The sequence below is a fragment of the Eurypyga helias genome, unplaced genomic scaffold (assembly GCF_000690775.1).
Source record: "Eurypyga helias isolate BGI_N326 unplaced genomic scaffold, ASM69077v1 scaffold35911, whole genome shotgun sequence".
NCBI lineage: Eukaryota > Metazoa > Chordata > Aves > Eurypygiformes > Eurypygidae > Eurypyga > Eurypyga helias.
Window position 1 is genome coordinate 1 of NW_010232094.1, and position 13,140 is coordinate 13,140.

Below are 13,140 nucleotides of genomic sequence, written 5' to 3' on the forward strand. Positions count from 1 at the left end.
AGTGGCAAACACCTTGAAACTCTGACATGGAAAGGTTTGGACATGCAGCTTGCCAGGACTCAGGCAACAGCTCACTGTAAATCAGATGTTTAAAGCCTTACCCTGACATGTATCAGCTGAACAGCCCTGTGTGTGTTCTGCACACCTTCCTCATTTCTATCCAGTGAGTTCACATCATCATTCAAGCTGAAATTTTTTAACTTTATGGTAAGAAAAAAGAAGTACACATGAAGTGATGCTTACTCCAGGCCAATGCAGATTTCCTGACAGGTGGTTACAGAAGGCTTTGTGAGGTGAAGACTTCTTTTGAAATATTTTTACTGCTAATGCAAATATAATGCCTCCAAAGATTTGTAGGGGAAAAAAGAAAAAAAAAAAAAAAGAAGCTGGGCCTTTTTAAAAAAAAACAAACACAGAAGTTGTAAATCACTTCCTTTCAATTAATTTCACAAAGGGGGAAAAAAGTTACGTATACACCAATATTTGGGCACGTAAGCCAGCTAGTCTTTAGCCTTTTTTTTTTGTTTTAATTGCCTTTTTGTGAGCCCACCAAAAGAGAGAGGCAGCTTCTCACCAGGGAAGGTAGAAGGCCACGTTTTGCTGGTATGCAAGAAATGTTTCAGCAGCCTGTGGCAGTACCTCTGAGTGGTGCATTTTGTCACGTTTTTAAGCTTTTTATGTTTTGCCCTACCATTAAATAAATACAGAAGAAGCTGGGTAGTGATACTTAATTCTCTAATCTGTGCAGAGCACCCACTTCATTCTTTAGAACGCACCCCATCTCCAGGAACTCGAGCTGCTGATTCAATCTGTCACATGAATTATTTAAGAAACTGCGTTCAGCTCCTTTAATGGTACTAATGATCTTTGGTATGTAGCAGGGAAAACACACAGCCATAACTGGGGGAGGAGGAAGAATTGAGGGCTTGTGCAAGTTGGAGGTTATTTTGCTTGCAACGGAGGTCTTTAAAACAAAGAGTGTCTAGAAAAAAAACCCCAATTCTCACCTGAAACAAGTTTCCAAGTTGCCTTTTAGCTATTTCTTATGAGCACAGTATTGGGTACTTCCCATTGTCTACCTGATGTTCCTGGCAGGGGCATCCTTGGTATGAAATGCAAAATAACGTTTACACCCACACCCCCTCCCAGGTCACTCTAAAATGAAGAGAAACCATGGTACCTTTTTCCTTTTTTTTTTTTTTTAACATCTCTGTTTCCGCAAAGACAAGGGTTTAATTCAATAGGCAAATTACTTGCCATTCACAGGCTTTTTTTCTCATGGATATGGAAACCAGGCTGCGGTTCGAACAAAACCTATTTGTGGCCCTGTGCAGGCAGCTCAATGCAGGCAGGATGAAGAACACCGGGTCAATATCAGTTCAGAGGAAGATGTCCCTCCACGCGCAGGTTCCTTCTAAGAGCATCCGTGCATGGAGGGCTTTGATTCTGGGGGCAGCAATGGAACCCATACTTTAGCAGAAAATCCGCTGGTTTGGTGCCTTCACTGCCAACACCTCAGTTTATTTTTTTAAGTGACCATCTATCAGCTTTTTCCTTATTTTTGACAAGCTCTTTCAAGAATCTCAGGTGATCCGTGTGAACATTATCCCAGAAAAATCCGTGTAGCTGCTAACATTACTTACACATCCAGTATTTGCATGGGAAGGCATTGCAAAAGCTCAGTGTGTGTACTGCAAACGTTGCTGATTTCTTCTGGAGCATATTTCATCTCTAGATGCTCCAGGGGTACCATATGGAGCCTGGACTGATGGGGTAAGTATTTATTGTAACCACTGTAATAAATAGTTGCATAAATCCCTATAATTGACCAGAATGCAAGTTAGAGCTGCCTGCAGGCAGCTCCATTATCTTTCAAACTATTTGAGAAAGTTCTCTTTTTTTTAATAGGCTCACTGTGCTATAGTCTTTTGAGCTCAGAATATCCTTTTCCACCTTTTTGCCATGCACGCCCTTCAGGGCATAATGTTGGCTATTTGTGCGCAGGGGCAGGAGGCTTCAATGAATACCAAAACCACAGAATTAATTAGTTTTTAGTACAGTCTGAACTTTTTATGACTGGATTCCATAGAAACCTTAACACAGCATAATTCTTTATTGAACTGAGCCCTGAATTTAAGTAATGGTTTTACAAACCTTTGGGGAAATAATTTTTTGGTATCTCTAGTCGCTCTCTAAAGCTGTGTAAGCAAGGATGGCTCCACAGAGATTTTACATATTAGCAATAGGAATTATATTTAAAGTATGAAAAGTGCTGAGCAATTTTCCTGCATGCCAAAGCATATTAGTATTCAAAATGAAATATTTACATAGGTAGCTGGTGTGTACATGGTCCTGCTGCACCTTTAGGATGGCTTCACCTCTATTAATTTCTGATTAATTTCTGTCAGAAGAATATACTTGCTTCCTACATTAGAAAGGACACCTTTTACTTTCCCCACTCCCTCTTTTTTTCCTGAGAGCTAAAAATAAGGTCCTAAGAGGGATCAGAGCGTTCCGAGGGCAGGCTTTTTGTCGTCAGTATCAGCAATACCTTTATCTGCAAGTGTGCAAAATTCAGTTTATTGCAGAACATTAGAAGTGTTCTGGCATGTCCAGTGGGACATACCAAAATACTTCCAGTATTTAACCTTCATTTGATGTTGGAGACTCCCTCCATGGAGACATTCAAAAGCCATCTGACATGGTCCTGGGCAACTGGCTCTGGGTGGCCCTGCCTAATCAGGGGGGGTTTGGACCAGGTGAACTCCAGAGGTCCTTTCCAGCCTCAATCATCTTGTGATCCTATGGATGGGCTAGCTTGGTGTCCAGGTTTCCAGTGCATGAGATTTTCTACATTACACAAGGCATTGATTGAAAAGATGTTAAATCTTTTTCTGCTAAAATGGATTTTTTTTTTTAAAACAGCAGGTAGTGCAAATGTGCTGTTCACCAAAAGACGGTTTTAAAACTCTGCCCTTCATGTATAATTTCTTCCCGTTCAGCTTTTGCAGCTGTAGAAGTATATATCCCAGCCTTATAGAAAGCCTCATTGTGAAAACCTTTGCTTTCTCCTATGCCTTGTACATATATTAGAAAAACGCAAACTACTTCAAGACTGAAAGTTGCAACCGAAAAAAAAAAAATGGAGACCAGGTATTAGCAGAAGCAAAGGGTAATGCTGCAAATCTCAGTTCATCCTTGCAGAACGCGTGTCCTGCTGCAGTATGTGTCCTGGCTTTCCACTTCTGCTGACCTACCCAAATTCCTTAAGAGCCTTTCTCTGTCATGGCTAATTTCATCCCACTGCTCTCTCGATGAGTGGGGATGGAGATAAAGGCAGCAATGTTATTGCTGCAGAGAGCAGCTGAGATTTCCTCCAAAAACATCTGGAAAGCTGAAGAAAATGCCACTGAGGAGGACTGCTTCTCACAGCCATGTGCGGCAAGACGCTCCAAAAATGGGGTGGGGAAGGGGCTTGCTTACGAGATCCAGGCTAAGTGTGCGTTTCCCTCGCTCCCTGCAACTGGGGAGCAGAGGCTATTTTTGCCTGCTTATGCCACGCAGAAAATATTCAAGGTGAAGGCTCATTTCCTACATCCACTACATACTGCATCACTTGTACCCAGTAAAAAAAACCCTAAGTGACTGACTTGAAAAGCCCTTCTCTCTGCTGGGCTGCCCATACTGCAACTAGGAGGTGACGACCCAACATGGAGTCGGAAAAGGCGAGCAGGAACTTTTGCAAGATGCAATAAGCCAAGATCTGGAATGGGCCAGGCTTAGGTTTGTGCCTTTGACCTTACTTCCACATCCACCCTTGCTCCCTCCTCCCTGCAGGAGGTGGCCCCTGGCTGTGACTGACTTGCAAATGGACTTTGCACCCTGACAGAGGAGGTAGCCCAGGGGAGGAGGAAAGGAGGGAACATAAAACAAAGTTCTTTGTTGACAGAGCTACCATCAGAGCTGGTTTTATTACTCAGAGGACAAGTGCTGGTATGTCAGGGCTCCCGCTCCACTGTTGGTTTTGGTACTCTCTTGTAATACAGAACTAACAGCTGCACTTCCAGCAGATCCTTCTTTGTCCCCTCCTGCCTTTTCCTAAATGTGATCCTGCTCTGGTAGGGGGTTGGACTAGGTGATGGCTAGAGGTCCCTTCCAACCCCTACCACTGTGACTGGGTAATACAGGGTGGGTGTTGTGCTGGTTTCAGTCAGGAAAGCGTTAACTCTCTTCACAGTAGTTGGTGTGAATCTGGTTTCTGGATTTACCCTGGGAAAAGCACTGATAAGGTGTCTTTTTAGCTGGTGCTGGGGAGTCCTTGCACAAGATTCAATGTCTCTCTCAGCTTCTGATCCTGCCCCTGTGTTCTCAACTTTCTCGCTACAGGCAGCGTGAGAGGACAGACAGTTCAGACAGCTGACCCAAACTTATTATTATTAATTAGTAGTAGTATAGTTAATACTAGTAGTATCATTGGAATACTCATTTATATTCAATTATTAAATCGTTCTTATCTCAATTTTACAAGCATTCTTGTCTTTTCCTCCGATTCACCTCCTCCACTGGAGGTGAGCAAGTAGTTGCAAGGCGTTTTACTGCCAACCAAGGTTAAACCCCATACACGTCAGTAAAAGAAGCCCTTGGCTTGCCCCAGCTCTGCTACTGTTACTCTCTGTATCCTGTCCGCCCCAGCCTGAAGAGACAAATGTGCTAAATGCAATTAGGTGTTTGTTAAGATGCTCGTACCTCGCTTTCCCGTGCGCTCCGGATCCCTGCCTGATTCTTGATGCAATGTGCAAGTGCATAAGACAGGTGTTCCATGAAGATGAAATGGGTGGGCAGATGAAAAGCCCGGGACCTGTCGTCAGTGCGGACTGGGGAGGCTGTTGAGTGGTTTATCAGGGATGTGATAGCCAAGGAAAAGTAGACTCACTTCAAAGGTGTTGTCTGAAGGTAGAGATAGGACTCCTCTGTTCAATGTGCAGCACGGCTGAGCGCCTTGCTTGGAATGAGCTGCTTGGATTGCTGTTTTTTACAGATACCTTTTATTATTACGGGTTGTGCCAGGATGAGATGGTGGTGGTGTTCTGTCATAGCAAGGTGGTGATGTGGGTAGAAAAATGATGTTTCTAATTCTGCCAAGTCAACGTTGCTAGACTGCTGGTAAAGCACAAACACCTTTCCAGCAAAAAACCTGCTCTGTTTCAGTACTTTCCTGGGGCTCCCACGTGGTATCTGATGCTACGGGAGCTGAACACTTTCCAGGAGTGCAGTAAATCCTGTGACAAGCCTCTGACATGTGCTGTGCTTTTCCATCCCACTTTTCTTCCCCTTGAGAAAAGCAAGCTATATGTGATATGTTTTCTGTTTGCAACACATTTAGGACTCTTATTCGCAAGCCCAAGGTAAAAAGAATATATTGGTTTTGGAAAGGGAAATTCTAATCTTGATGTGGTTAATATCTGATTGTGTTTTGGGCCAGGTCTGTATGATTTGCCTTTGCAGAGCATGCGTCCTTATGAAGCAACAGAGATGCTGATGAGCTTTCAGTCTCGGTGTTGGCTGCCCTCCACCCCTGTTGTCTTTCTCTCCCCTCGCCTCCAACCAGCACAAGCCAACACCAGTGCATCTCCACTGTACCCGAAACTGATGAGCAGAACTGACTCAGTCTGAGCAGAGCCCAATTCCAGGTGGCTGTAGGTCATCTTGCACAGCTTTAGGGGAAAAGGAGGGTAGAAAATGAAGTGCAGAGAGCAGTGACCTCATTTCTGTGCTATGAGCACTTTGCAGCTGGTGATAGGCCAGGGACAGGAAGAGGCATGGCTATCACCAACCCTGCTGCAGTAAACCTGGCAGAGTTTTGGCATGAAGAAATCACAAACTGGGCAGGTAGGGTTCTCAGATAACATGAACCAAACATTACAGATGGTCACTTAAGACCTTCCCAACAATTTTTTTTTAGATTGGGTGGGTAGGGTGCAAGAGGATGTGCAGGGAGGGAGCTGAAATAACGAGGAACAGTACCTCCCTTTTACACATCCAGCTGCACGCCAGGTGACCCAAGCTGCAGAGAGCACCCTGCGTCACCTTCCTTGTTTCTCCGCTCATTCCCACCAGTCTTGGTCCCACAGGTGGGACAACTGTAGAAGGCACACACTAAAGCCAGGATTACCAGCAGCCACATGGCAAAGAAAAAAAACAGGGCCCCACAAACAGGAAAAAAACCCCAAAAACCCCAAAGGAAAGGGACTATACAAACCTGTGATTTTTCACGCACTAGTCCTAATCCCAGTTCCTAGACCAGTCTGGCCCAAGTCAGACAGCCCATCCCAGAGCAGCTCTGCAGAATCATGTCTTGGGGAGCCCTGGCAAGGTGCCACACAAGGCCAGATTGCAGTTAAGGAAGCACCCAACTCCTGTGGCTTTCAGTGGGAGCTAAACCCTGCTCAGAAACTGGCTTCTAATGCCTAAATGCCGTAGGAAGCACCTTCTGCTCCTGCTACTTGGCATTTAAAAGAAAGAGTTCCCTTAAAAACCCATCCCTGTTAAAGACTATAATTTCTTTTAGCTAGGATGGGAACCTGCCACCCTCCAAAAATATTGGAGGTAGCACTCCACTGGGTTGCTCCACTGCAAATAGGCTGTGCTGTTAATAAACATGACGAGCATTTCTGCTGTGCATATATAATGATCCCAACAAAATCACCAAAATTTCTGCTCTGTAGAGATCAACCTTCACACAAGGCTGATGGGAGAAGGACAGTCAGAGTGGCCTTAAGCATGTGCTGTAGCTGTGAGGGTATGAGCCAGCCAGGCTGGATGAGGCTGGGAGCAACCTGGTCTCATGCAAGGTGTCCCTGTCCATGGCAGGGGGTCACTGGGTGGGCTTTAAGGTCCCTCCCCACCCAAACCATTCTGTGGTTCTACACAATGATTGCCTAGCATTTTGAGACAGCGGATGTGGTACTGTAGCACAGGTTCAGCCAGGCCTCACTGTAGCTCATTGCAGGGAAGCTAGGCATTCGTTATTTTTAATGCCAGTGTCATCCCCTGCTTTTGCAGTGCCTTCATTGGGAAGATCTCAAAACACTTTACCAAGGAGCTCAGTGGAATATCCATACCTTTAAATCTGGAGGGGTTCATTAGACCCCCCTCAGGTCAGCTGACACGGGCGTGCAGGTACATCCAACACATCCAGCGAGCACAAGGTGTGATGCACGGAACCGTGGTATGGAGAGCCTGGATCTCCATGCTTTGCCATTTCTACAGGCTTCTTCCCACTCCCATTTAAAACTCAAAGCTTGTGCCAAGACCGGCAGGAGGATTTTATGCCGAGTTTCCCTCCTGCCAGGCCCTTAGCAAACGTTACTCCTCTCAGGCTGTTTTCTCAGGTAGGGTTGGTGCAGCCTGTTTCTACCTCTGGGACTCACTAATCCTCACACCAGTTTCTCCATGGATAAAACCAACTTGAAGCTGGCAGGGCAGTCACTTGCTTTCCTTCTCTTCCTCTGCAACCACCAAGTTGATGGAACATGCTGGGGATGGAGAGGGACTGCATCCCAGGCCAAGGGGACTCTCTTCTCTGCTTTCACTAAAATGAGCAAGGCCAGGCTTTTCTTCAGCCTCCCTTTTGGAACCTTGGACTTTCTGTGCAGGGAATGACCCTTTCTAGCCTCATTCTAAATGCACCAACACAGCTGCCTTGGGTCTTTTGAGTGGAGAAAGGCATCCAGCGCTCCTACCCTGAAAGCCTTTTAATAACTTCCCTTGGGAATGGTGCAGGGAGAGCAAAGGAAGGCAACCTCAGCAAGAGACCAAGACAGTGTGGAAGATATTATTTAATAACTCATCTTAAATAACACGACAAAGTCAACATGTGAACAACTTACACCTGTCAAAGGTGCCACAGAATATCCTGTAGTGTTTTCCCATTTATCCAGCATGTCTGTTTGGAAAATAGGAACACATACTGTCCCATCAGGAGCTTCAGTAATATAATCAAGGTTTAGGCTTTCTTTTTTAAGAAACAGCTTGACACTGACACAGAGGTGCAAAAGCAACATCATATATAAACAAAACAGATTTTAAATACGTTTCTAAACATGTTTTTATGGAAAGCTATTTTTTTAAAATTCACTTTTACATCTATAAATACATAGTACAAAAAATGCAAGTTTACAAGCCATTTCTCCCAACAGAGTTATGCCGTTTGAAGTTTTAAGTAGCAACATTCCTCCAACGTAAGTTGCATACATTTAAGAGCAATAATATTAAGTATTTACATATAAAGTTATGAAGTGTCTGAGGATATAAATTAGTAACAATGCACACACAAACACACGTACTGTGAAATAAATAATCCAACAGCTTTACATAGGAGGGTATCTATAATGTTATGCAAACAAAACGTACAGGATTGTAGGACTTGACCTTGCAGTGGCTCATATTTGTCACCTAAGCAGCTGAATAAGCCCAGTGTGGTAAAAACCTGCTTTATGGGGTTACTCATATGCTGCAAGTCAGATGCACAGAACAACCTTACTGAAACGGCTCCTGACTGAAATGTCTCCTGACCAGATCAGGCCCCACAGAAAGCTTAGTGTGGATGAATGTGTTCAGTTTTATTCTTCTGTGCTGAGATACTGTTGGCATTCGGGGTCTCCTTTAGTTTCTGGAGCTCCAGGAATTCTTCTTCCGTTTGTTGGATAGACGCACCAGCATCCAGCAGACTCTCCATCCAGCAACGTTTCGCACTAGAATATTGTCAGCAAAAAAACCCCACAGTTAGTGACTGTAAGCAGATTACCTGTGAGATACTGCAATCAGAGGTGTTGGACAGAACCAGGATCAGGTCTTCCAGCGTGAGAAACCAAAGAAAGGTAGAATATAGGAGCTGGTAGAACGAGAACAATGGCTCAGTTGTCTGGCTCTTCATGGAAGGAAGCAAATAGGGTGGTATTTTTTCTTGGGGAGGGGTTAAACAGATGTCTGTTTGGGCCTGATTAGATCCTGGGTCACAATGTCTGTGAGTCACACAGTGGTGCCATGCTCAAAACACAAGGCATCTCGGTGACGCAGACTTATGCAGACCTACTAAGTTCGTGCACATGGCCTGCAGTTGTGACCTGTGACCTGTGCACATGACGAGGGGGTGGCATGAGGTCTGGAAATTTATTTAAAGTCTGCAGATTACTCTGTCTCTCTTGCAATGGCTTTTTGTGAGGCTATAATGGAAATGAGCATATAACGTACCTATAGGCAGCACAAATCAGTATTATTGTTCCCCTTTCAGAAGGCTGAACTTGCTCCAGAGAGCTTTTTCACTCCCAGTGTGATTTTTTCACTGCCTGGGAGCTGAGGGCCTCCGTTCTCCACTGTCATTGTTGTGTATTCAGTGGGCAGGATGGTGGACACTATGAATTAACATTGACTGGGAACATGCTAACGTTTTAGGTACATGGAGCTTGATTTGGCCTAGGAGCAGACAGGGTTAAAAGATTTTGGAGAAGGCCTTGTATGCACCTGTTCTGTGAATGGAAAAGGCTCCTGCCTCCACTGCTGTCAGCCCACAGCATGTGGCTCACTTTTAAGAGGAGGACAAACCATCTGCTCCCACGACTGAGGATCCCTGTTTTCACAGCCTGCGTTTCCAGCAGCTGCACACTCCTGACTTTGGGAGGAGAGGGCTATGAAAGGGTTGGCTGTGTCGAGCCAGTCGTGGTGCGGCTATAAGCAGACAGGCGAAAAAGCACGTACCTGTTTGCTGTGGTAAAATCCATTCTTGTTGCAGTTGGGTAAGTAGAATTTGTAAATCTCCCCCTCGCTTCTTTGCTGAGCCTTTGCCAATTTATACAGGGCTCTGTAGAGCTCCTTCTGACAAGGTCCCTGCAGGAATACCAGGCAAATTTGTCAATACCAAAATCACAAAGAAACCAGCTAAACGAAAAGGTAGTCGGTCTTTTAAAGCTAGCAAAAAGCCGAAAATCCTTTTTTTAGGCACATAATCGGCTGCTTTGCATGTAGTTTTTACTTGTTTCAGTAGGAGCACAGCCAGAAAACTCCGGTGTTGCATTCAAGCCTTTGTTTTCATTCTTTGAGGTATTTTCTGTCTACAGAAACATGAGGATTTAAGTCCTTAAATTGCCACACAAGGAAATTTAACCTGCACTGAGTAAACACGTTACCGCTCAGAGGGTACAATCTCTCCTATTATGGGGAGGTGCACGTTCGGAGGCTGGTGTACGTGAGACGAGCCACGTTTTCTGGGTTGCCATGGCCCTGTGCTCTGTTGATGTATGGAGAATAGGTGCAAGGCATACATAGAAAGTGCAAGAACAAACATCTGAGTGTTTGTTATCTTTTGTACAGGACAGGGCTGTTGCCAAAGTAGAATGGAGAGCACCCCTGTGGCTCCAAGACCCAAACCCCAAGTGCCTGGGGGATGAAGAGCTGTTTGCAATATTCGCTATTTTCACAATTTGCTTGCTCCCCTTCTCAAAGTCACAGCAGCTGTGCATTAATAGTACCCAACGCGTTTAAACGAGTGAAAGGGGGATAAGAAGTGACTGAACAAATATTTGTACTTTAGGGTGAAAATAATCACAGCCTTTGCTTTTGCAAGACCTCCCAGTGTCAGCCCCGCACATAAGCAGCCCTACTGCAGCCAGTGAGCTTATTAGTGTCTCGGGACGAGGAAAGCAGAAGCCCAGAAATTAGAACCGGCGCTAACAGCACTTGGGTATAATGGTTCAAAGCAAATCAGTGATGAAGTCCTGTTCTGGATGTGGAATGAGGCTTTCTGGGGTGGCAGTTAGTAGGGTTTTGGTGGGGTTTCTTTTTTCTCCTTCATGATGCCTGTGAGCATTTCTAGACTGCTGTAACTGTGGTTCTCTGGTGCCCTCAAGTGGAACAAGGACCCGTTTGTAAAAGCCCCAACACCCCCATTCCCCAGTGTGATTTTGCAGTGTCGAAGGTAAAAGCTCACTTTATTCACTGAGCTTTTTTACAGGCATCTACATCATCGTGTTTCCTTGCGATCGAAAAGAAACACCTTTTGGTTTGCACTGGTTTTTCATCGATAACTGTACGTAAGGGCTCCCTTTCATTTCACTGAGCATTGGGCCAGTAACAAATGCCTCTTAGTTTTTAGCTAAAACACAAAAGGAGTCAAAGATTTCAACATGGGCTACTGGGAATTAAGGGCCCATGTTGTAATCTGACTGTAAACGCAGAGAGGTTCAGCCTCTGCATAGAGTCCGTACAGGACATACCTGATGCACGCCCATTTTTATCACTCCTGACATTTTGCCTGTTTCTCAGGCGGCTGATGAAGGTATTACAAAAGTTTATTTGCCGGCTACCCAAAACACTGACATCCCAGTGTTGCTGCTAGAATTTTGTGCACATTTTCGTTCTGGGTTCTGAATCCATAGCATCTACTGAAACAGGGTCTGAAGGGTGTGCAAAGAATACTGACCTGCTCCTTCCACTTCTTGAGTTCAGATATCCTCTTTGCTTTCATGTTTTCATACGCAGTGATGGCATTCCAGGGGATGGATTGGTCCTGGCCTATGGGAAACATCAACTGATAGTTCAGCAGCTGATCCTGTGTCATTTCAGTGCTTTCCAGAGGCATATCCTCAGGTTCGATAGAGTCTGGAAAGGAACGATAGGAAGGTGAACATCTTCAGTGAACTTTTGCTTTTATTTCTCACAGTTAAAAGGGTAAAGAAAGAGGAGAAGAATCATCAGGTCATATCTAAGACAGATCCATTACAGTAACTCTTGCAGGAGCAATAAATTGCGTGTGCAGCACAGCAAACTAAACTTTTGTTATAAGTTCATGAGGACACATCGGCTGTTCTATAGTAAGTTGGTCGGTTTATGATCCTTCAGAATCATTCTAATCCCAAAGATGAAGCTCCAGCCAGTCTGTTAGGAGTAAAAAAAACTTTCTTGACCACAGTGAGTGAAAGGGACTTTGCTAAATGAGGAAAGGCTGGAGGTAAACTTGTGAAGAAGTTAGATTTTGTCAGCCAGATGTGTGTCAGTTTTTACTCAGGAGAGGAACTGCTCTAGACCTCATCCCACGGCATCAAGCGCGTTGTTCCGTGCCTTGTCTCACACACAAGAAGGGGTAGCAATTTACAAGAGCCAGCAGCAGCTCACACTGGTCTGCAGTGGATCAAATAGCCGGGGAGCAGCAGAAACCGTTTGGATCTACCTGACCGTGGTCCGCACGCTCAGCGTGCATGAACTGTCCCACCAGGAGCAAGAGAAGCTCTTTGCAATTGCAGGGACTCATCACGGGATTAAAGTTTGACGTGTACCTAAATAACTTCTTGGATCAAGGCTGTAAACAATCACTCAATGGACTAAAACTCACCTATCTTTCCTAAGAAAAAATGGAGGTGGAAAATTGAGGAAGAGAAGTAAGAAAGAATAAAACCAAGAAAAGAATGAAATAAAATCAAACAACAGAACTTTTTAACTGCAGGAGGGTTAAACACTCGGTTTAGCCACTGTTCCCTCCTCACCCCCTCAAGTACAAGAGAAACTCCACTTACAGCCGCCAATGGCCATGGTTATTTTTGATACTTGTGCTACCGAGTTAATCACTGCTGCATGAAGATAGCAGTAATGATAGCAATAACAATAACAAAAATTGGAGGATAATAACACTCAAGAAATTCCTGACCATTGTGCAGCACAAAATCCTTGGTAAGTTTATCGGCTCAAAGTGAGTTTGGCTAACTGCTTCAGGCATTTAATTCTTGAAATGAAGCCAGGCACAAAGCCTGACTGGGGTCTTTCCATTCTCCATCATCACTTTTGGAGGCAGACACAAAAAGTCCAGAAAGCATGTGTCCTGCTCTAGTTACTGTTTCCTACCAAGGAGAAACCGTCTAGAGCTTCCCAGAAACCTTCTCCCGACTATTCTGCATCGCCCTAGGACTACGCCCAGGAGTTTTCCAGCTCGCAGCCCGCTGCCTGGAGCATCTCTTGGCTGCGCACCGGGATGCACCTCACCTCGCTCAGGCCAGCGCGCGTTTCCCTGGAAAGGGCAGCCCGGCTCCCCGTTTCCCAACTTGGCGCGCTTCTCCGGGTTCCCAGCGCCCGCAGCGGCCCCGGGCGCGTCCC

General features: G+C 45.1%; 1 protein-coding gene across 1 annotated transcript; it reads right to left on the reverse strand.

The window, feature by feature from the left end:
• Positions 1-8,621: 8,621 nt before the first annotated feature.
• On the reverse strand, positions 8,622-12,582 carry LOC104504533 (insulin-like growth factor-binding protein 1). The gene is made up of 4 exons (XM_010161303.1): positions 12,567-12,582; positions 11,477-11,655; positions 9,757-9,885; positions 8,622-8,753 (listed from the first exon to the last, which is right to left on the reverse strand). The coding sequence occupies exons 1-4, from the start codon at positions 12,580-12,582 to the stop codon at positions 8,622-8,624; spliced, it is 456 nt and encodes a 151-aa protein (XP_010159605.1).
• Between the last annotated feature and the right edge of the window lie 558 nt (positions 12,583-13,140).